At 37.0% G+C, this 21,219-nt stretch overlaps 3 protein-coding genes across 4 annotated transcripts; 1 reads left to right on the top strand and 2 right to left on the bottom strand.

The window, feature by feature from the left end:
- Positions 1-199: 199 nt before the first annotated feature.
- Positions 200-7,138, top strand: LOC126803342 (disease resistance protein RPV1-like). 2 transcript variants are annotated; one of them, XM_050531144.1, is made up of 6 exons: positions 200-886; positions 1,409-2,477; positions 2,683-3,030; positions 3,133-5,547; positions 5,736-6,032; positions 6,143-7,138. In XM_050531144.1, exons 1-6 carry the CDS (start codon positions 402-404, stop codon positions 6,923-6,925), a joined length of 5,397 nt encoding a protein of 1,798 aa, XP_050387101.1. In that variant the 5' UTR covers positions 200-401; the 3' UTR covers positions 6,926-7,138. The 2 variants fall into 2 exon arrangements, with proteins under 2 accessions (XP_050387101.1, XP_050387100.1); XM_050531143.1 differs by having other exon boundaries at positions 201-886; positions 6,137-7,138.
- A 146-nt stretch (positions 7,139-7,284) lies between these two features.
- LOC126803346 (putative disease resistance RPP13-like protein 1) lies at positions 7,285-10,266 on the bottom strand. Its single transcript, XM_050531152.1, has 2 exons — positions 7,841-10,266; positions 7,285-7,512 (listed from the first exon to the last, which is right to left on the bottom strand). Exon 1 carries the CDS (start codon positions 10,184-10,186, stop codon positions 7,868-7,870), a length of 2,319 nt encoding a protein of 772 aa, XP_050387109.1. The 5' UTR covers positions 10,187-10,266; the 3' UTR covers positions 7,285-7,512; positions 7,841-7,867.
- A 250-nt stretch (positions 10,267-10,516) lies between these two features.
- On the bottom strand, positions 10,517-15,568 carry LOC126803355 (methionine aminopeptidase 1A). The gene is made up of 16 exons (XM_050531162.1): positions 15,389-15,568; positions 15,158-15,208; positions 14,602-14,763; positions 14,342-14,417; positions 14,137-14,184; positions 13,960-14,004; positions 13,721-13,820; positions 13,132-13,183; positions 12,998-13,039; positions 12,715-12,776; positions 12,531-12,629; positions 12,061-12,134; positions 11,902-11,971; positions 11,723-11,788; positions 11,548-11,636; positions 10,517-10,863 (listed from the first exon to the last, which is right to left on the bottom strand). Exons 1-16 carry the CDS (start codon positions 15,442-15,444, stop codon positions 10,786-10,788), a joined length of 1,170 nt encoding a protein of 389 aa, XP_050387119.1. The 5' UTR covers positions 15,445-15,568; the 3' UTR covers positions 10,517-10,785.
- Between the last annotated feature and the right edge of the window lie 5,651 nt (positions 15,569-21,219).

The following is a 21,219-nucleotide window of genomic DNA, read 5'->3' as shown; positions in this document are numbered from 1 at the left end:
CCGATTTTAGAAACGAGTATAAAAGGGCATTTTTGAGATTAAGGTTTCCATAATTGGAAAACCCTCTGTCTCTCTTTTCTCTCCGCCTCCCTCTCTTCTCTCTCCCCGAAACTCCTCTCTCTCCCTCTCGGCTTCACCGCCGATCTCCCTCCTCCGAGGGACGTGCTCCTCACCGCCGGCATCAGCAGCCTCACGAGCTCGACGTGACTCACCTCCGAGCAAGACGCGACCCACCTCGCCGCTGTAAATACGTGAACAATAAATCCGAGATAGGTATTGACTTTTGAGCTTCGCTGTCTACCGATTTCTATGGGCATACAAGACTGCTCTTTAGTTCCAATCAGAAAATCGAATCTTCCAAATCTCAGGCTGCCATTTGCTCTGGAATCTGTTATCAGTTGATGGCCGATCCTTCTGTTTCTGCATTTAGTGGTCGTGGGAACTACGTTGTCTTCTTGAGTTTCAGAGGGTTCGACACTCGCAAGATCTTTGTTGGCCATCTTCTGAAAGCTCTGCAAAGCAAAGCACTGAGCGTCTTCATAGATACCGAAGAGCTTAAGAAAGGGGACATTCTTTGGGTGCTACTGAAAGCCATTGAAGTGTCAAAGCTGTCGGTGGTGGTTCTATCCCAGAACTATGCCAACTCCAAATGGTGCTTAATTGAGCTTGTCAAAATCATGGAGTGCATGGATGCAAAGAACCACATTGTTGTCCCCATCTTCTACCAAGTCGAACCGGCTGATGTTCGTTATGTGGGAGGGACTTTTAAGGAGGCTTTTTCCAAACATGGGCACAATCTTAGGGTGAGCATGGAAGAGCTGCAGAGGTGGAAGGATGCTCTAGGAAGGGTGGGCACTCTATCTGGCTGGGATTCCCGAAATTATGAGTAAGTTTCTTCACCAATTCCGTTTTTAATTTTTCAATAACAGATGATGGATATAGGAATCGAGACAAGTAAACTATCTGAAGCAGTCTAGTTATATATTTTAACACATTGCGATCCGATCATCCCAATGCATTTTTGGAATCTGAATGACATTTTGAATATACACATTACAGAGTATTAATACATCCAACTTGATAGTAGTTGTAGAATTGGTGTTAGAATGTTTAGGATAACTCCTGATTAGGTGTAATTTAGTTTTGTGTTTGTGTGCTTAATTGGGGAATTTACTCAGAAAGCATGCATCTCTACTCACCTTTTTGTTGGTTATATTATTGTGTCACATCTGATAACATTTATGGCTTGTCACAACTCGCAAGTAATAAACTCTATATGTTGTCACATCAAACCTTTATTCTTTCTATCCTATTTAGTCCATCTGATAACCTACTTATGATATACATTGCTGATGTGTGACATGAAAGCTGGTTATTTATGTACTTTCTGGTTTGCAAAATTTGTTAGGGATGATGCCAAGCTTATTGATGAAATCGCCAAAGATGTTTTTCAGAAATTGCTCAATACCAGGTCAAGGAAATCCAATGATTTGGTTGGGATGGATTCCCACTTACGCCGACTGAAGTCTCGATTACGTCCTAATCAGTACGGTAATGATGTCCAAGTTGTTGGAATATGGGGTATGGGAGGTTTAGGGAAAACAACCATTGCTAAAGCTATTTATGATGAAATGTGTGGGGATTTCAAACACCATTGCTTTCTTCGGAATGTTAAGGAAGAGTTCAAAAGAAAAGGTGAAGCAGAAATGCAGGAAGACCTTCTGTTTAGAATCTTGAAGGAAAAGGTGCGGAATTTGAGTTCCAATATGATAATGGAAATGCTTAGTGAGATAAAACTTTTTCTTGTTCTTGATGATGTAGACAATTCAGCTCAAATTGATGCCTTACTTGGAAAACAACGTTTATTTGGTCGTGGAAGTAGAATCATTATAACAACTAGAGATAAGGGCCTACTAAGAGAATTTGATATATACGAACCTGGGTATTTACATGATTATCAAGCTCTTGAACTGTTTAAGAAGTCTGCCTTCAAAGCATCTGAACCTTTAAGAGAGTATGATCCCCTCTTACAACGTGCCATAGAATATGCCCAAGGTTTGCCTTTAGCACTTATAGTCTTGGGAGCTTCTCTTTATAAGAAAAGTATATGGGAGTGGGAGGGTGAGTTTGAGAAAATAAAGAAATTCCAACATCTGGGAATTGAGGCTGTTCTGAGGACAAGCTATGAAGGACTGGATCATTTGCAGAAAATGATGTTTCTAGACATTGCAAGTTTCTATAGAGGAATGAGAAAGGCCTATGTAACAGAAATTATGGACGATTGTGGCTTCTTTCCCGTAAGTGAGTTACCAGTTCTGGTTGATAGAGCTCTTGTAACTGACTCTGGTGACTACTTCCATGTGCTAGATATGCATGACTTACTAGTCGACATGGCTTTGGGAATTGACCGTCGGGAACTAGGCCACAGTAGGTTGACAGATTCTGATGAAATTGAGGAGGTGTTAACTCAAAATATGGTAAGATATATGTATTTGTGTAATTTATACTTGATAACTTCCTTTTCATATATGAAATATTTTCGAAAGCTTCAACATCTCATGTTCTGTAGTTGAAAGCTTCAACATCAGACAAACTTAATTCACAGAAACCATATATTAACTTGTAATTGTGAATAACATTTTGGATATTTGTACTCATGTTGTTCTCACTTTGGTTATCCAGGATACAAAAGCAGTTGAAAGCATAGACCTTGATTTGAACCACTTAAAAAATGTAAACATAAATGCTAAAGCTTTTGCTGATATGACAAAACTAAGACTGCTCAGAATCCATTATAACCGCTCCAAAGACTCTGTGGATTATTATGGTTCACGAGAGGAATTTCACCATCCAAGTGATGACTGCAAGCAACATATGATTGGGGACTTTGAGTTTCTTTCTCATGAACTGAGGTGTCTCATTTGGCATGGATGCCCCCTGAACTCTCTGCCATACAATTTTCGCCCGAAGAATCTTGTAGACCTTGACATGCGTTGCAGCCGCATTAAGCAACTGTGGGAAGGAACCAAGGTACAATCACCATTTACATTTCTTCTTTCAGAAAGTAACTAACTTTCTAGATTGATTGTAGAATGTTTAATGCATTTGTTTCCTGATTATTAATACTTGCAGCCCTTGAAAAAGTTGAAATACCTGGATCTAAGTCTATCTCCATACCTTGAAGAGACCCCTGACTTAACTCATGCAACAAATCTTGAGAAAGCAAATTTTGAAGGTTGTGTGAGTTTATTGAAGGTTCATCCATCCATTTCTGATCTCAAAAACCTTGTTTCCTTGAGTCTAAAAGGATGCAAGGAGCTTAAGATTCTTCCAAGAAGCTTCTGTATGAAGTCTCTTAATAACCTTGAGCTTTCGGGCTGCTCAAATCTTGAGATTTTTCCAGAAATTCCAGAAGTTATGAAGGAGCTTCAACGGCTTTGTTTAGATAAGACTGCAATGAAAAAGCTTCCCTCATCAGTAGAAAACCTTAGGGGGCTCGTCACTTTGAGCCTGAAAGATTGCAAAGAATTTCAAAGTCTCCCAAGCAGCATATGCCGACTCAAGTCTCTTAGATATGTTACCCTCTCTGGATGTTCCAAGTTTAAGGTGTTTCCAAAAATTGCGCAGTTAGAAGATATGGAAGGATTAATAGAGCTTCATTTGGATGGGACATCTATCACAGAATTTATGCCATCATTATCAGCTCTTAATAAACTTGTCTTCTTGAGTGTAAGAGATTGCAAAGAGCTCAAGAGTCTTCCGAGTCAATTTCAAATGGAAACTCTTGAAACACTTGTTCTTTCTGGCTGCTCAAAACTTCGGAGGTTTCCACATATTTCAGAAAAAATGCATTGGCTATCAAAGCTTAGTTTAGATAATACATCAATCGAAGAACTGCCCCCATCAATAAAATATCTTTGCTATTTGAATTCCTTGAGCCTCACAGATTGTGGAGAAGTTAAGAGCCTTCCGAGCAGCATTTTTGAACTCAACTGCCTTACAGAGATTTCTGTCTCTGGTTGTTTGAAATTTGAGGAGTTTCCAGAAATCTTTGTAGATTTTGAAGGACTTGATCATAAATCCATTACAACCAAATCTGTTCTCTGGAATCTTTTAACTTTGAGGCTTGAAGATTGTGGAGAACTTAAGAGCCTGCCAAGAAGCATTTGTTTATTGAGTTCACTTAGATTTGTTTCTCTCTCTGGTTGTTTGAAATTTGAAGAGTTTCCAGAAATATTAGTAGAGATGCAATTAAGAGAGCTTCATTTGGATAGAACGTCTATCAAAATGCTCTCCCCATCTATTGAACGGCTTACGAGGCTTATATTATTGAACATGAGAAACTGTAGAAGCCTTGTCTTTCTTCCAGACAATATCTGTAATTTACCATTCCTTACAGGTCTCACTCTTACAGGGTGCTTCAATCTGCATACCTTGCCAAAGAACTTGGGGAAGTTGGGTTCCTTGTTGGACATTGAAATTGAGGGAAGTGGCATAACTCAACCATTATCTCTCTTACATCTGAAAAAGTCAGTATCATCATCAACCAATTGCTTGGTTGGAATGGATCGGCACGTAAATGAAATGCAATTGTTATTATGCCCTGATCAGGTGGATGATGTTTGCATTGTTGGAGTATGTGGAATTGGTGGCATTGGCAAGACAACCATTGCTGCAGCTGTGTACGACAACCTTGCTCCTCAATTTGAATACTGTTGCTTTCTTGAGAATGTCAATGAAGGTTTCACAAAGCATGGTGCAGTATATATGCGAGAAGAGCTTCTGTCTAGAATCTCAAATGAAAAGGTGCAGGGTTTGTGCAATTTAGATAGAATTCCCAGTATGGTTATGGAAAATGTAGGCACGACCAAAGTTCTGCTCATTCTTGATGATATAGATGAGATAACCCAGATTGAAACCTTACTTGGGATGCCACTTTCATTTGGTGGTGGGAGCAAAATAATCATAACCACTAGAGAAGAACAAATTATGAGTGGATATAAGATATATTGTCCCAAACTGTTAAATGCTGAAGCTCTAGAACTCTTCATGCATTTCGCCTTCAGAACAATCAAACCCTCGGGAGAGTATGATCATCTCTCGCAGCTCGCCATTGAATCTGCTCAAGGTCTGCCTATAAATCTTAAAGTTTTGGGTGGTTATCTCTATAAGAAAAGTGTAGATGAGTGGAAGATGATATTAAAGTTTAAGCACACGGTGTATCGAGTGTTTGTAACAAGCTTTTATGAACTAGATTTCTCAGAGAGGAACATCCTACTAGATGTTGCATGGTTCTTTAAAGGAAGGAAAGAAGACTATGCAATGAAAATTCTGCACAGTTGTGGCTTCTTTCCATATAGTGCGTTAAGAGTTCTGATTGATAGATCTCTGATAGCTATTTCAGATAAGGGGACTCTCAAAATACATGATTTACTTGATGGAATAGTTCGAGATTGTGTCCGCCACGAAGATGAACATGATCCTGCAAACCGCAGTAGGTTATATGCTTACCAAGGAATTAGATGTTTGTCATCATCTCAGAATTTGGTGAGATATTTTATATATATATATGAAGTTATATCCATTTTCATCTATTATATCTTTACATATTGGATTATTCTGAAAACTTGACTGTTCTTCTTTAGAAACCGGTAAAGTAAAATTTGTAGGAGTTATGTGTTAATTTATGGTTTAGAGTATTTATATTCACACAATCTTCGCTACTGATTATCCAGATTACAGAAGCAGTTGAAGCTATAACTCTTGATTTGTCGAACTCAAAAGAGGTAAACTTCAATGCAGAGGCTTTTGTTACAATGAGGAAACTTAGGCTTCTCGAAATCCATGACAATGGCTCCACAGACTGTAAACAACATGTGAATGGAAACTTTGAGTTTATGTCTCAAGAGTTGAGGTGTTTCATCTGGCATAGATATCCCCTAAAGTCTTTGCCATCCTATTATCACCCAAAGAATCTTGTCGATCTTGACATGCCTTTTAGCTGCCTTGAACAACTTTGGGAAGGAAACAAGGTAAAATAATCAGTTTTGAATCTCTCTTTCTTTTTTATCTGAAAGTTAAGGTCTATATACCTCGTATATTATTTAATTATCTCCGTTTTTCTGGCTTTTCGAAGATGCAGCGTTTAAAGAACTTGACATTCGTCAATTTAAGTCACTCTCAATATCTCAAGAAGACCCCCAACTTGACTGAAGCTACAAATCTTGAGAAGCTAATTCTTGATGGTTGTACAAGTTTATTGGAGGTGCACCCATCCATTTGGAATCATAAAAAGCTTGTTTTATTGAGTCTTAAAGGTTGCAAAAAACTTGAGATTCTATCAAGCAGCTTTTACATGAAATCTCTTAAGACCCTTAACCTTGATGGCTGCGTGAATCTCGAAAAGTTTCCTCACATTTCAGAAGTGATGATGGAGCTATCAGAGATTTATTTAGATGAGACTGCAATCAAAGAACTGCCTTCATCAATGGAACGAATTCAGGGGCTTAATGTATTAAGTATGAGAAACTGTAGAAGGCTTGTCTCTCTTCCGGACAGTATATGTGGTTTGGCACACCTTACAGTTCTCAATCTGTCTGGATGCTCAAAACTTTCTTACTTTCCCGATAGCTTGAGGAACACGCAATCATTCACGATAATTGGTATTGAGGAACTTCCATTATTGATGATAAACAAAGAAACAGAGAACGAGGGAATCATAAGAGTATCTGAGACTTCTGTAGAGTCTGGGGGACAGAATGATGGAACAGAGGAGATGGATGGGGTAGAAGTGCAAGGGGACGAGTGCTCAATAGGAGGGAAGCTGGGGGCCGAATACAGCTGCCTGAGTTGGCTGGGTGAACTATATCTTCGAGGAAGAGAGCTTCTGAGTCGCTGGTGGTGTCACAGGACTTCAGCTATATAGATAGGTATAGTTTTAGGTTTCAGTTTACCGTTTCTTTTCCTGATCTTTCCTTCCAGTTTTGTTTGCTGCTATTTTCAATGTAGTGGTGCTCGTAATTAGGACTTGTAGTAAAACTCAGATTAATTTGATGTCACTCTACAGCTAGAACACAGTTTCAGGTGCAGCTAGCTGGACTTTATTTTCACGTTTGACAAAATAAACAAAGTTTAGTCTGCTTTCCTCTCCGATGATTAAGATTCAGGAATACAATGCATGTCTGAACTTTGGAAAGAAACCCAGTTATAATCTCAAATCTGAATAATGTCTTACGACTCTTTTCTCTGTTGGGTTCTTGACTTAACTATATACTGGGAGAGAATTCATTTATCTATCTAGGGATCTAGGGTACCTCCAAAATTCCAAGACACATGTGGATAATATAGGGTATAAATACATGTGGAAAATGATCCTCGACTAGTCGACTTGAAAGCTTATCCGATCGATCTGAGAGCATTAAGGCATCCAATGTATATGACAGCGATAACAACCTCCATTAAGTGCTGTAGTCTGCATATCCTGGCAGCCCTGGCTTCTAGCAGGTTGGCTTCCTGCAACAAACATCCGCATAGCCGGCACAGTTATTTTGAGCCCTATTGAAGTTTGAGTAATTGAGTTCCTACATGCTAATTCACAGAGGAGCAAGTGAATTATAGAAACATTTTATTAAAGCTATCCGCATTTTATGACTCCAATTAGTCCAATCAGTAAGGAAAATCAAAATACTTCGGTCAAAAATGATAGAACATACCAGAATCATGATTAAGAAAGAGAAGGTTAAAATCAAAATTTAACAGTCAATTCACTTAGCGGCAAAAAAAAGAGAGAGCAGCCAACTGTAAGCAGTTAAATCAAAGACAGCACAACACAACTATATACCTGGCGTCCTGGTAGAATCAACATTGATCATATTTCATATCCATCAATGGTTATATGAGGAATGTAAGAAATCTTATGCCAATCTTCACCCTTTTCTCTCTGGCATCGTTCTGCAAGCAAAGGACATCCCCAAATTCTCAGTTGAGAAAGATTATCTCCCCATTTCAAGATTAGCGCAGTGAGATTCTTCTTGTTCCTCATATTGGCCTTCACAGCATCTCCAGCATGGATAATGTTATGCAGCCCTGATATATGAAGTGTTCCGCGCAAAGCCTGAAGCTCCTTTAACTCTGCAATGTTATAACCACTATGCTTGTCTAATATGAAATCAGTTAGAAGTTGCAGATCTTTCAGCTTACCCATGTTTGGTGGCATCTTTTCTAACCTTGTCCCTCGAACATCAAGATGGCGCAAATTGATTAGTCTCCCAAAATGGCTTGGTAACATGGAAATAGCTCCACAATTCCGCAACACTAATGTTTGTAAAGTATACAAGCTACACAGTGTATCAGGCAATTTTTCAATAGAACTGCGAGACAAATCCAAATGCCTTAGATGTTTCAAGTTGCAGATTGAACCAGGCAACTCCTTAATATCATAGTCTGACAAATTGAGCACTCTCAAATATTGAAGCATTGGCAATAAATCATACAGAACCTTTTTCGACATTGGAAAGTATTCATGTGGAGAATGTGGTCGGAATGGTAGGAAGGTCCGCAGATACTTGGCTCTATATAAAGCCTCAAACTTCCCAAAGCCCTTGTCACTTGTCTTCATATATGAAAAGTAACGAGTTTTGCTTACAATGTTGGCTGGTTCTTCTTCTTCATGAAAAGTAACAGAAAATTCCCCTGATACAACCTTTGCCAAGTCATGGATGAGATCATGCATGGTGAAAATTGCTTCATGGCGATAATTATCAAATGAATGTTGGAAAAACGACCTTGACACTAGGATATCAAAGTAGTCCTCTCCAAGTTCTTCCAATATTTTCTTACTTTTCGATTGTAGGAGATCTTCTGCCATCCACAAGAAGACTAACTCTGATCTTTTAAATTCGTAACCTTTGGGAAATATTGAACAATAGGCAAAACAACGCTTCAGATGTGAAGGCAAATGATGGTAGCTCAACCATAAAGCAGGCAGAATGTTCATCTCCCTATCTGACAAGTCCCATAAGTCACTCTTGAGTATATTTTCCCATTTCCCAATGCTCAATTCTGAGCGTAAGAGACCCCCGAGTGACTTCGCAGCTAAAGGAAGGCCTTTGCATTTTCCAACAATCTGTCTTCCGATTACTTCAAGAGTTGGATTTGACCTCAGCACATCAGCATTTTTGAACGCATGCTTTGCAAATAACAACCAGCAATCCTCCTCAGACATTTGCATCATACGGTGACTTGCAACAGAACCCATCACAGAAGAAACACCTTCATTCCGTGTCGTGACAATGATCTTACTCCCTTGTGCTCCTGATTCAAATGGACGCTTTAGTACATCCCAGTCGATATTATTCTCATTCCAAACATCATCTAGAACAAGGAGAAACTTCTTGTCCGTCAAAAGTTCCTTCAGTTTAACTTGAAGTAGGTCAAGCTCTGTCACACCACAAGATTGTGAAGTAATTGAACCGCACAGTTTTTGTGTTATTCTGAGAACATCAAATTCTATAGATACACAAACCCATGCTCGGAGATCAAAATGTAGCTTCACTCTTTCGTCGTTGTATACGAGCTGAGCAAGAGTAGTCTTTCCAATCCCACCCATTCCCACAACAGGAATTACAGTTATCTTATCATCGCTTGCATTGTTAGACAACAACAGATCAACGATGACCTTCTTGTCATCATTTCTTCCATGCACATCAAAATCATTTACCAAAGAAGAAAATTCAAGTGATCTGGCTGGTTGTAGTGTATCTTTAAAACTTTCTTTCAAACCAAACTCATCTTTTACCTTCATAAGAAGTTCTAATCTCTCAAGAGTCTCCAATAACTTGTGCTCCATAGATTTGTCGAATTCACATGATGAATTAGTAGAGCTGAGACAGTGTACCTGACTACGTAGAGCTTCTGTGTTGATCTCATCGAGCAAGTCCCCTGCAAAGTACAGAGCATGTTTAAGCTCACCGAGCCACTCCCTCACATTTGGGTTTCTGAATTGCTTCTCCTCTGCATCGTCGAGCACCCCATTCACGGAGATCAGCTTCATCTTTAACTTCTTGAGCAATCCATAGTTGACTTTCTGTTTCGAGAAGAAGTCAATTACTTCACGAGAGGCAAGTCTGTCAAACAAAACAGAGATAAATGAAGAGAGGAAAGCTCCGCCCACTAATTCCAGAGCCATGAATAATCGATCATGCAGGAAATAGGAAGATCACAAGGGAAGAGGAAACGAAGTGATCAGATGAAAAGGAAAACAAAGAACTTGGGTTTGAAATTTTGTGATTTTGATTCTTTGTGAATGAGGCTCAAGCTGGATTAGATAGTCATAGAGGCTGTAAGGAACTCAGTTTATTCTTTATTCACATGCCCATGTTTATGATAATCAAATGCTAGTAGCACGTAAAGAATAGCAATTTATTAAAACGCTATAAAATTGCAGGAAATAAAGCGAAGCAATTGTCTTGAGGTATTTGGCTTTTCATTCAACATCGAATGACCGAGCCCAACAACAAATGTCAACAGCCGATTCTATTCAGATATAAATCATGAAATGTAATACAAATCAACGTTGAAAATCAAGCCAATTCTGTTGCATGTCTTGTTTAACATTATTCGTCAAGCTCCTCTAAACAAAAAGAAAATCATTCATTCTTTAGCCAAACTTTAATACTGAGTTACAAAAACGATTTGACCCCTACGAAACACAATATTTGCTTTACTACTGTATTGTCTGTCATACATGAACCCCTCTGTTTGCAACTTCAATTAAATAGGAAATGATCATACATCTAGCCAAGGGTACACTTTTGGCGAGGAAGGCAACCGTGCTGTAAGAACTTCAACTCCAGTCTCTGTCACCTATAAAATATTGAAACAAAGGACATGATCAGGAAATTTGTCGCGTTCAGCCCAGACAAATAACCAGGACATAATAGCACATACGCTATTAATGGCATTTCTTCAAAGTAAATAAATAAAACAGCACTTGATTTAAGACAGAATACCAATACACTAGCTTGAGGTACTTCCTCACCATCTCATAGACACTTGAAGTTGTAATCCTAGCATGCCTTTTCTAGACCTAACTAGAGAATGTCTTAATTCTTTTAATTTTTTTTATACTTGAAGAGTGACTGAAGACTTGGAACAAATCTCAGGAACACTTCCATGAGAAAAATAAACAAATAAAAAGTAACAAATGAACAGCATGCATATCAACACAAGGATTATACACATAAAAGAAAAACCAACAAGAGTGTCCTGATGGTCACATTGGCAGTTGGAGAAGTTGCAAACAAGTTACCAACAAATCAAAATAAAAAGGGAGTACACATTTACCAGAAGTGTGTGCTCTAATTGAGCACTCTGTGTTTCATAAGGGAAAAATAATATATAAAAAATTAAAAAGTATTAAAAAAATCAATGCCATACAGACCACTCCAAGGAAAACCAAGAAGAATGTCCTCTGACAGCCACATTTGCAGTTAGAGAAGTTGCAAACAAGTTACCAGCATAACAAAATAAAACGAACTACACAGTTACCAGAAGTGTGTGCTCAAATTGAGCACTTCGTTTGCCATCTGCTGTAACAGAAGTCCATCCATCAGGCCACATTCGATCACGCCAAACCCCTATTGATATTTTGCTCAAATTAAATAAGTGTCGCCAGCAACCAAAAAACTATTCAACATGCACAAAAACAACTTTTCAAAAGTACCTGCATTGATCATCGGTTCAATTGTAAAGGTCTGCCCAGCTTTCATCACTCCAACTGCTTTATTTCCTGCTTGGATTAAAGGTAACCAATGCATAAAAAATAAAAATAAATAAAAATAAAAAGCAGCAAAACATATAAATTTGTAGACGCAGAAGCTTCTATCAGTTAAAGAAGCATACTTGCATAGTGAGGAATATTTGGTGCACAATGAAAGAGCTCCCCAATACCATGACCACAATATGATTTCACCTGTTGGTCCAATACAAGATTACTCAAAAGTCTATCAGTTATTTAAAGTTAAAAGTACCATGCAAGCTCAGATACAAGTTGTAAATTACCACAGAGAATCCTGCCATCGTAGCATGTCGATTAATGACTTCTCCAACTTCACGAAATCTAACTCCAGGTTTCACTGCATTTGCAGAAAAAAAAAATCACAAATCAGGTGGTATGCTTTCGGACCCACAAATTACTAGATATTATACAATAGAATACTTCCAATTACAAATAGGTTGAGTTCTCCGACACAATCAGTTATCAATAGTCTACAGTTGGCTATACAAAACTAAGCAAAAACAACCACAAAGATATTTCAAGACTGATTAGGTTGCAACTTGGAAGGCACTATATAAATATAGATGCAATATCAGATAAAATAAAATTTCAATAGCAAATATGAATAGCAGACAGCCAGACAGTTGAGGAAAGAATAAAAGTAAAAAACTTCATAATGGAAACAATTGTATTACTTGAGAATCCACAACCCCAACTCAGTATTATACCAGACAATGTACTTCATAATGCATACCAATGGATATTGCTTTCTCCAAGCACTCATAAGTGCACTGGACTAGCCGTCGAGACTCTTCGTCAACATTTCCGACAAAGTATGTGTCATTGAGATCACCTGTATTATGAGATAACAATTGGTCAAGCAAAGAACATTGAGATTATTTCTGAAGTACATGTTAAATGTGGAGAGCAAGTATTACCATGGACACCTTTGTAATATACAGTTACATCAACATTGACGATATCACCATCCTCTAATTTCCTGGAGCAAACATTCCACTCAAATGAATAAGAACGAAATAGCTACAATGCTAAACACAATTTCCACTAAATTTTAATCTAGTAGTCTACTAACGAAAAAGAGCACAAAACAGAAGAATGAAACAAAACAAAGTGCTGGAGAATGTAACCCCGAACATGTACCAAGATTTCACAGAGTGTTTCAGAAACGGCACTGGCAACTATAAAGTACATAGGTCGTACCTGGCATCAGGAATCCCATGGCAAATTACTTCATTGACTGAACTGTAGATGAGACAAGAGAAAGCACATTTACTTGAACAATATTGTACAATATCAAAAAATCTATAAGAATATGTACATGAAAAAATACCTACGTGCAGCAAGACTTAGGGAAAAAATGATAATTGAGGGGAGATGGATATCCACCTGCAATAAATTACAAGTCAGACAACCAAACAGACAAAACTTGGCCAAGTCCACATGGTAAAAAGTAGTTAAATAGTTAACACACACACACACATATATATATGTACAGTCCGTCTCTGCTGCGGACGTCCGCACAGTCCGCACCGGGCGGGTTCGGCGATTCCGCCGACGCACAACGACTGCCCACGCCGGCTGGAATCTCGAAATTTCAAGTTTCTGGGCACCGTGTGGAGGGGGAGCATCTGCACTGTCGTTGCACGTCGCCGGAATCGCCAAATCCGCACCCGTGCGGGCGTCCGCAGCTGATAATTTCTCTCTATATATATATACACACATATATATATATAATTATAAATATTATAATTAATTAGCACATGTATACAACCAATACGATCGAAAATAGCTATAAATATAAACTAAAGAAATGAGCTAGTAATAGACTGCAAATCAATAAGACCTTACTAAAGAACATACAAAACGTGAACTAGACAACTAGTTTTGGCATGGTATGTCAAATGGTGAAAGCCTATTATGTACCTGCAGCAATAGTAGCGTCATGGACCACCCGATCAATTTCGTCAGTCGTGATACCAGGTCGTATGACACGAGCAGCTGCATCCAAAACCTCTCTTGCGATCTAACAACAACAAGAACACCACAATACAAGTAAAAATGGAGCAGACAATAATCAATTGGAACTTACTTGACAAGTAAAGAGTTCCCATCAATACTTAATAATCACGGTAGAAGATAACAAATTAGCAATTGGATCTTACCCGACAAGTTTCTCGCATCTTCTCAATTTGGTCCGGAGTCTTGATCTTCGAAATGAAATGACTTGGAATTAGATTAAAGAAGAAAAAGAAAAAAAAAGTAGAGCAGAAAGTCTAACTTGATAGCACATCAGCCTATACCTAAGTATGATTTTATGAGGTCATAAAGTACATTCTTACCTCAACAACACGCTGCAGGTCGCTACTGGGCTCCACTTTTGGAATTCCCTGCAATTCATGAAAGGTCAAAGCCATGGCGGCATATTCTCATCTAGAAGTAGCAACAGAATGCAGCATCTAATTTCCAAATAAATCAGAGAAAGATGCAGTGCATATTTGTAAATTGGGCCAATGAGGAATACATAGAAACGATTCTGAAACTTACATCAGCGGCCCAATCAGGTAAATCTATATGAGCAGGTACCACACGCTTACTAGATATAGGATATGGTCTCAATGTCCTGCACAACAGTAATATCTTCAGAAACTCCATAAACTGATCAACTATTGTAATTTATTAGAAAGTTACATAATGTAATAGCCATGATACATAAATTACCAAACCACTAGACAAATTGCCAAGAGTCAATCCCATCACTTATAATTAACATTAAAAAAAAGGCACACAAGTTCACAGAAACATACCCAGTCCAATCAAAATAAGGAAGTTTCGGAGTCCGACTCTGTCCTTTCCTCATACAATATAGCCAGCCTTCAGTCTCTGAATCCCCTGTCCCATCGGACTGCTTGGCCTTTACATGCACCGATTTATGCGAGCTCCACGAAGCCTTGAAGCAATCTTGAGTGCTGGTAAGCAAGGTTCCAAGTTTCATAATCAGACAAACTCACAAGTCACAACTCATTTCCAAACTTCAACCAACATACACCAACAAATCTTGTCAAATCAAACTACTAACATGTTCTAATTCCTGATCAAGCTAAACTCGAAAACCTCAAAATCACGAATAATTTCTACAGGGCACCATATAATAGGTTCCAAAACTTCACAATCAGACAAATTTTACAACTCATTTCCAAACTTAAATCAACATACGACTACGATTCTTGTCAAATCAAACTACTAATGTGCTCTAATAATTCAAAATTCGCAACTTAAACTCGAAAACCTCAAATCACTAATTATCTCTACAGTGCACCCTAATCATCCACTATAAACACAAAGATTGAAATCATTACAAACCAGAAAGAGGCAGCTTCACGAGGAAGCTTCAACTCCACACACTTGGGACACCTGCAACATCAAAATCAAAGCTTTAATTCAACTAAAGTTCCAATCTTTGATGCCAAGAACATTCAAGAATCCTCAGAGTTGAGTAATCATAGCTTTTATTGATCCTAATTAAAGCTTTATCAATCGAGAGAAGCATAAAAATTACATCTTGAAATTGAAGAAAGCTCGAAATCGACGTACTGAAGATTGGCGGGTTTGCTGCAGCGAGCACAAGAGAGGCTGGCGACATCGGCCATGATCGCATACAGCACCTCAGGCGAGCTGCGAGTGGAGTCAATTTGGTGTGATTTGGGCGACAGAGAAGAAGAGGAGGGGGCTAGGGTTTTGGGGTTGAGAGGGAAACCACTTGGAGATTTCTCTATTTATACATTTGTTGATTTTCCAAAAATATTGTGGAGGATTTAAAAGATTAAAAATGGAAACAACACGCAAGGGAGAATATGGAGATTGTTTTTTGACCTTTTGGTTTGAAAAATTTATTTACATTTGAGTGATTTGACTTAACAAAATGGGAAAGATAAGATGAAAATGCTGTTTGTAGTATGTCATTACTCATTCACTAATGATTAAATTAATAATTACGTGTTTTACAATAAAAGTTAACTCTTTGTTAGTTTATTTTTTTACTTTTTGTTAGTTAAAACAATAGGATTTAACATAAGAATCAACCAAACATGTAAGAGTCGTCTATATGAGGTTTTTGAAGTGAAATATAATTTTACAAATTCACATATTAGCGAAAATGCGCCCCAAGTTATCCTCATTTCCACTACACTGTGTAAATGTAGTCATTCATACTGTTGTAACTCTCCAAATTTTATCTTTATCTCCCACGTATAGAAAGAAGACTCCAAGTTATAGTGTTGGCATGTCGTTATCTCTATCATGTTCTCTAAAATTCTAATGTTAATTCATTATACAACACTATAACTAACTGATTGTGATAGGTAGTAAGTTGTTCGTTGTAAATTTTACTAATTTTAAGATGATCGTGTATATATGTCACATGAGCGGCTCTAAATAGATATTGTAGTCTGTGTTCTCAGCAAATATCAAATGTACACAGTATTTCGGTTACTAAGTTTATTTAGAGTTTATTATATGTTATCTTACTAAACATTTACTAATTACATACCCCAAGTTCATATTGTTGCCCTTTCCAATAATATTTTACGGGGGTAGGCGCGAGTGTTTGGATGCACGTTTTTTTACCTGCGCAGTTAAGAGAAAAATTATGCCCGAAGCAGTTTACTTGCTTACTTGTTATAGTAATTCAACCCCTTGTGGCTTTCTTGGATATGTTCAGTCCGGGTATAGATGCTATGCCGTGAAATCCAAGAGAAGCGATGTATCCTTAACACAAGCACTAAGTAAGCAAGCTACCTTGATGAAATAAAATAAAAGAGAAGAACCATTCCCGGTGAAAATGTTGTCAGTCAACGTATAAAAGAAGGATGAGGCAACGACCATGACGTCGGCTAACAAACATGGAAGAATCCGCATGGCTAGTAGTCTATGTATGTATACCTTCGACCCTGGAGTGCCTCGTTTCCAGTTTGTCCTGACCAGTAAGGCAGGGGGGCTAACCTCCTGAGAACTATTAAGCGCATGAAAACCAGGCCATCTAACCCTCTTGTCAGTTGAGGCGCCCTGCCCTAAATTCATATACCCCCCATAATACAGCGTTGAAAGTACAAAACTACCTCTCCAAACCATCCAAATCCGTCTCTGAAAACATAGTCCTCGAGTATTTCTACCACGGCCGGCCAAGGTAAGTCCTACATGAGCCCTTGAACCCCTCAAACTCCCTCACCGGTCTAACGAGACAACGGTGAATAACGATGCCGGTGTTCTCTCCCGGGTTCTCCATATCCTTGGGCAGTGATCATGTTGGATTGGTGCCCCATCGGGCTCCTCACAAAAATGTCGCAATTTTGTAGCACGGCGGGGGCATCGCCGAATATGAAATCGACGGTTCCATATATGTGACAGGTCATATATGTGACAGGTCACTGTAGAAGTGCCTTAAGGAGTGGGTGTATAGAGTGTCTTGGTTAGTGGCGGAACCAGAAATTAATATAAATGGGAGTACAAAATTACTTTTATTTGCGCGAATTGTAAAAAAAAAATTTACTCCACTATCCTTAAATTATATATGTCGATATTTGTCATCATAAAGAATCTCTTTAAAATTAATTTCTACACGTTTCTAATTTTATTTTTCATTTTGTATAAAAGAATATGATATCTCGTTTGATATTCATTTGAAAAATATCTCCATCTCACAGCTGCAAATTTAAATAAAATGAGCAAATTTATCTAATGAACAAGTCATGAATCTAAAAACTAAACTAGTAAACACTAAAACAGAAAAATCTAACATAAAAAGAGGTGAAGAATATAAGGTTTTAGACTTTTTTTGTAAATAATATGGGGTATAGAAAGTTTTTCTTATACTATAAAATAAGTGAGAAAATTAGAATGTTGAACTCGTCAATCATAAAAAAAAAATTACACTTTTGGTGCAGTGCAAATGTCCGTTGTATATATATATATATATATATTCATGGTCATTGCACTAAGGGATCCTTTTTTTTTATTTAAAAAAGGGATATCTCATTTACCAACTTTTCGATTACATTTTCACATCTCCACCGTTCAATTTTTAGAGTCTAATGTGTAGATCATTTTTGTAAAATTTCAGCCAAAATGGTGATCGCTAAGGTATCAAACTTGGTAAAAATAATGGACGCACAAATCTGTCAAACCGGAATCATTCATGTTTATAAGTTTAAATTTCAATTTTAAATGCCTTAAACACTTTCATTTTGGCTGAAATTTTACAGAGGTAATCTATACATTAGACTTTATAAATTGAATGGTATAGATGTGAAAATATAATCGAGAAGTTAGTCAAGTGACATATCAAACTAAAAAAGGGATATGTTGTTATGAAGTATATGACTCGTGTTAGAGATAGAAGCTAGGGACGTGAAACAACGTGTCGGGAAAACCAGCGGGTATGGTTTGATTTGGTATCCTAAGAGTACGTTGTACGTGCCATTGTTCGAAACATGCACTGCAACCTTCTATTAATTGCATGTTTGTAACTTACTGTCAATCGATCGAGTTATATATATATATAGTGCTTCCTTCTATTAATTGCATGTTTGTAACTTACTGTCAATCGATCGAGTTATATATATATATATATAGTGCTTCCTTCTATTAATTGCATGTTTGTAACTTACTGTCAATCGATCGAGTTATATATATATATATATATATATAGTGCTTCCTTGTGCTAACATGCACCTGCATGAATCGATATAATACATACAAAAAAAAAACTAGTGAAAGTAATTGAAGTTAACGTACGACGTACGTACACTTTGACAAACGATTGGTATTTATATATACACACCAGCGAACAAACGATTGGGCTAAAGTCCTAAAGATATATGCACATCAAACACAAATACACATGATAAAAAGGAACCATTTATTCTCTTGGTAGTTTAAGTATATATGGAAATGAGGAACTAAAACACATTCTAATATCGTTATAATAGAAGACAAAAGGCAGAATAAAAGAAAATGGAGTTTGAGACGGGTTTTTAAAATCAATATAAAATATGATGCTAGTATAACTAATAAGAAGTAAGGAAGGAACCATTCACCTTAAAAATATATGACACATCAGACCAGGGCGTGTCCTGAGTTTTATTATGCCCCGGTCGAGACAAAATTAGGTGCCCAATCACCTTATCGATATCTCTTTGACTCTGATTTTCTTGTTACTCATTTGAATAAATTTGTAGTTCATTTCATTAACTCTTCAAAAAAATTTGATTCATAAAATGATGTAAATAAATTTACCGACCATCTTTTATTTTCTCACATTGTGTCCACCCTTCTAATATTATGACATGTGTCTAATTGTTCAATTATTATCTAAATATGAGTTGAAAAAACACACATGATATGAATTTAAAAAAATAGGCACAAAGTGTGGTCGGCAAATTTGCTTCCTAAAAAGACTACCCTATGAAAAAGCACGTAGAGTTCTGTCACTTATGTGTTTCCTCTATTCACCAATAATATGCGCAATGAATAACACATATTTTGCATGGATTCGAAATTACATGAAGATGCTTTTATTGGCATGGATTAGTACACTTGAACTCAACCAGGATGCCTAGGCGCACGCTATTACCCTTTTTTACTTTGCATGTTAGGCATGAATGGGTCCGAGCCCGACACGGGCCCGGCTCGTTAAAAATCGATCCAAGCCCGTTATTGTAATGGATTAGGCTAGGTCTAGACATTTTAGCTCATGGGCCAGACCGATTCATGGGATAACTTATTAAATACATATTTTTATATTATTTATATAAATATTTAAACAATTATAATAATAAAACATAAATATTAAATCTTCTACATATAAATCTCTTGATTATTTCATTATTTTAATTACATTGAGACACAAATATCATCAAAGTAGTGATAAAAATTCATAATTTTGATATACTTAATGTTTTAGAAATAAAATTATCAAATGTGTTGTACCATTTTATTTATTTTACTATTCTAAATAGTTATAGAAAATAAATATTTTAATTACACAATTTTTTATGTTAATATTTAAAATAAATGGACCGACACGAAAAATAAATGGACCACTATGAACACGTTTTTAGCCTGCTTAAAATGGACCGGCCCGGCTTAGCCCGTTTGCCTAGGCAGGATATGCTATATATGTACTTAGACGACCTAAATAAAAGTATAGATCATCTTTTAAAGGGTTTTGGTCTGTCACCACTAAGCATATCAAGTAATTAATTATATGTCCTACTAATTATTTTGATAAATCCCGAAACCCCACATTATGATCATAGACATTTGCACGGACACAAATATAATATAGCGGAACTCACTCTTATATATATATAGTCTCTATCCAGAGTGAAGTTTCATTCTGAAATTACAGAGTGAAGTTTCAATTTTGGCACACTTTTCGATCAAATGTTTTCACCATAAGCGATTCAATATTTAGGTATGTTATTTAAGATCATATCTACAAAATTTCATCTAATTCGGACATCGTTAAAGTATTGAAATTAGATTAAATCAATGAATGAATTAAAACTGTTCAACGTGAACCGTTCGTGTAAATCTCAATTTTGAAAACTCAAACCATTGTCAAATTGGATGAAACTTTGTAGAGATAATCTTGAATAACATACCTAAATATTGAATCACTTATGGTGAAAATATTTGACCGAAAAGTGTGCTAAAATTGGATCTTCACTCTGCAATTTCAGAGTGAAAGTTCACTCTGGATATGGACTGTATATATATATATATATATAATGAAATCAACAATAATTTAGATGCACCATATGAGTAAAAATCCAAAATAATACTTGACAATTGTGAAATTTACTTTTTAGTACCTATAAATTTTTATTACCTTAAATGGTACTTAAATTATTGCATTGTTACCCAATATGGTACATATGTTAATTTATCTGTTAAGTTGATTACGTGGCATGTATTTGTTATGTCGGGATTCCGACGGGGGAACTCCGGCGACCCGATGAAGCTCTTCGTCACTTGAGATCCACAAACACACGGGGTTACGAAAAGAAGACCTGGTTGGCCGGCCTTCAACGCTCTGATGACTAAGTCAGTAAAGATGGACATATAGGGTTAGAATATGTGTGAGTGAAGTATAAGAGGCTTAGGAGGCTTATGTAATACCTGAGATTTCTAATCTCGATTACCGATACATTAGGACTAATTAATCGATATTTAGCTTAAATGTCGAGAACATAGTTTAATACGTCTTTATTAAGCTACACGTCACCACGAGCTCGGAAATGTCTTCGGAATATTTTTCCGACGCTCAGTTTTGTTTTTACGAATTTCTAAAGGTTTTACTTGTTTTAAAAATTATTTTCTGAAAATCAGTTTTATGTTTTTGTTTATGAGCTTAAGAAAGCCCA

The sequence above is a fragment of the Argentina anserina genome, chromosome 7 (genome assembly GCF_933775445.1).
Source record: "Argentina anserina chromosome 7, drPotAnse1.1, whole genome shotgun sequence".
In the NCBI taxonomy this organism is placed as follows: Eukaryota; Viridiplantae; Streptophyta; class Magnoliopsida; order Rosales; family Rosaceae; genus Argentina; species Argentina anserina.
The sequence above is the reverse complement of the archived record's forward strand: the minus strand, read 5'-3'. Positions and strand labels throughout refer to the sequence as shown.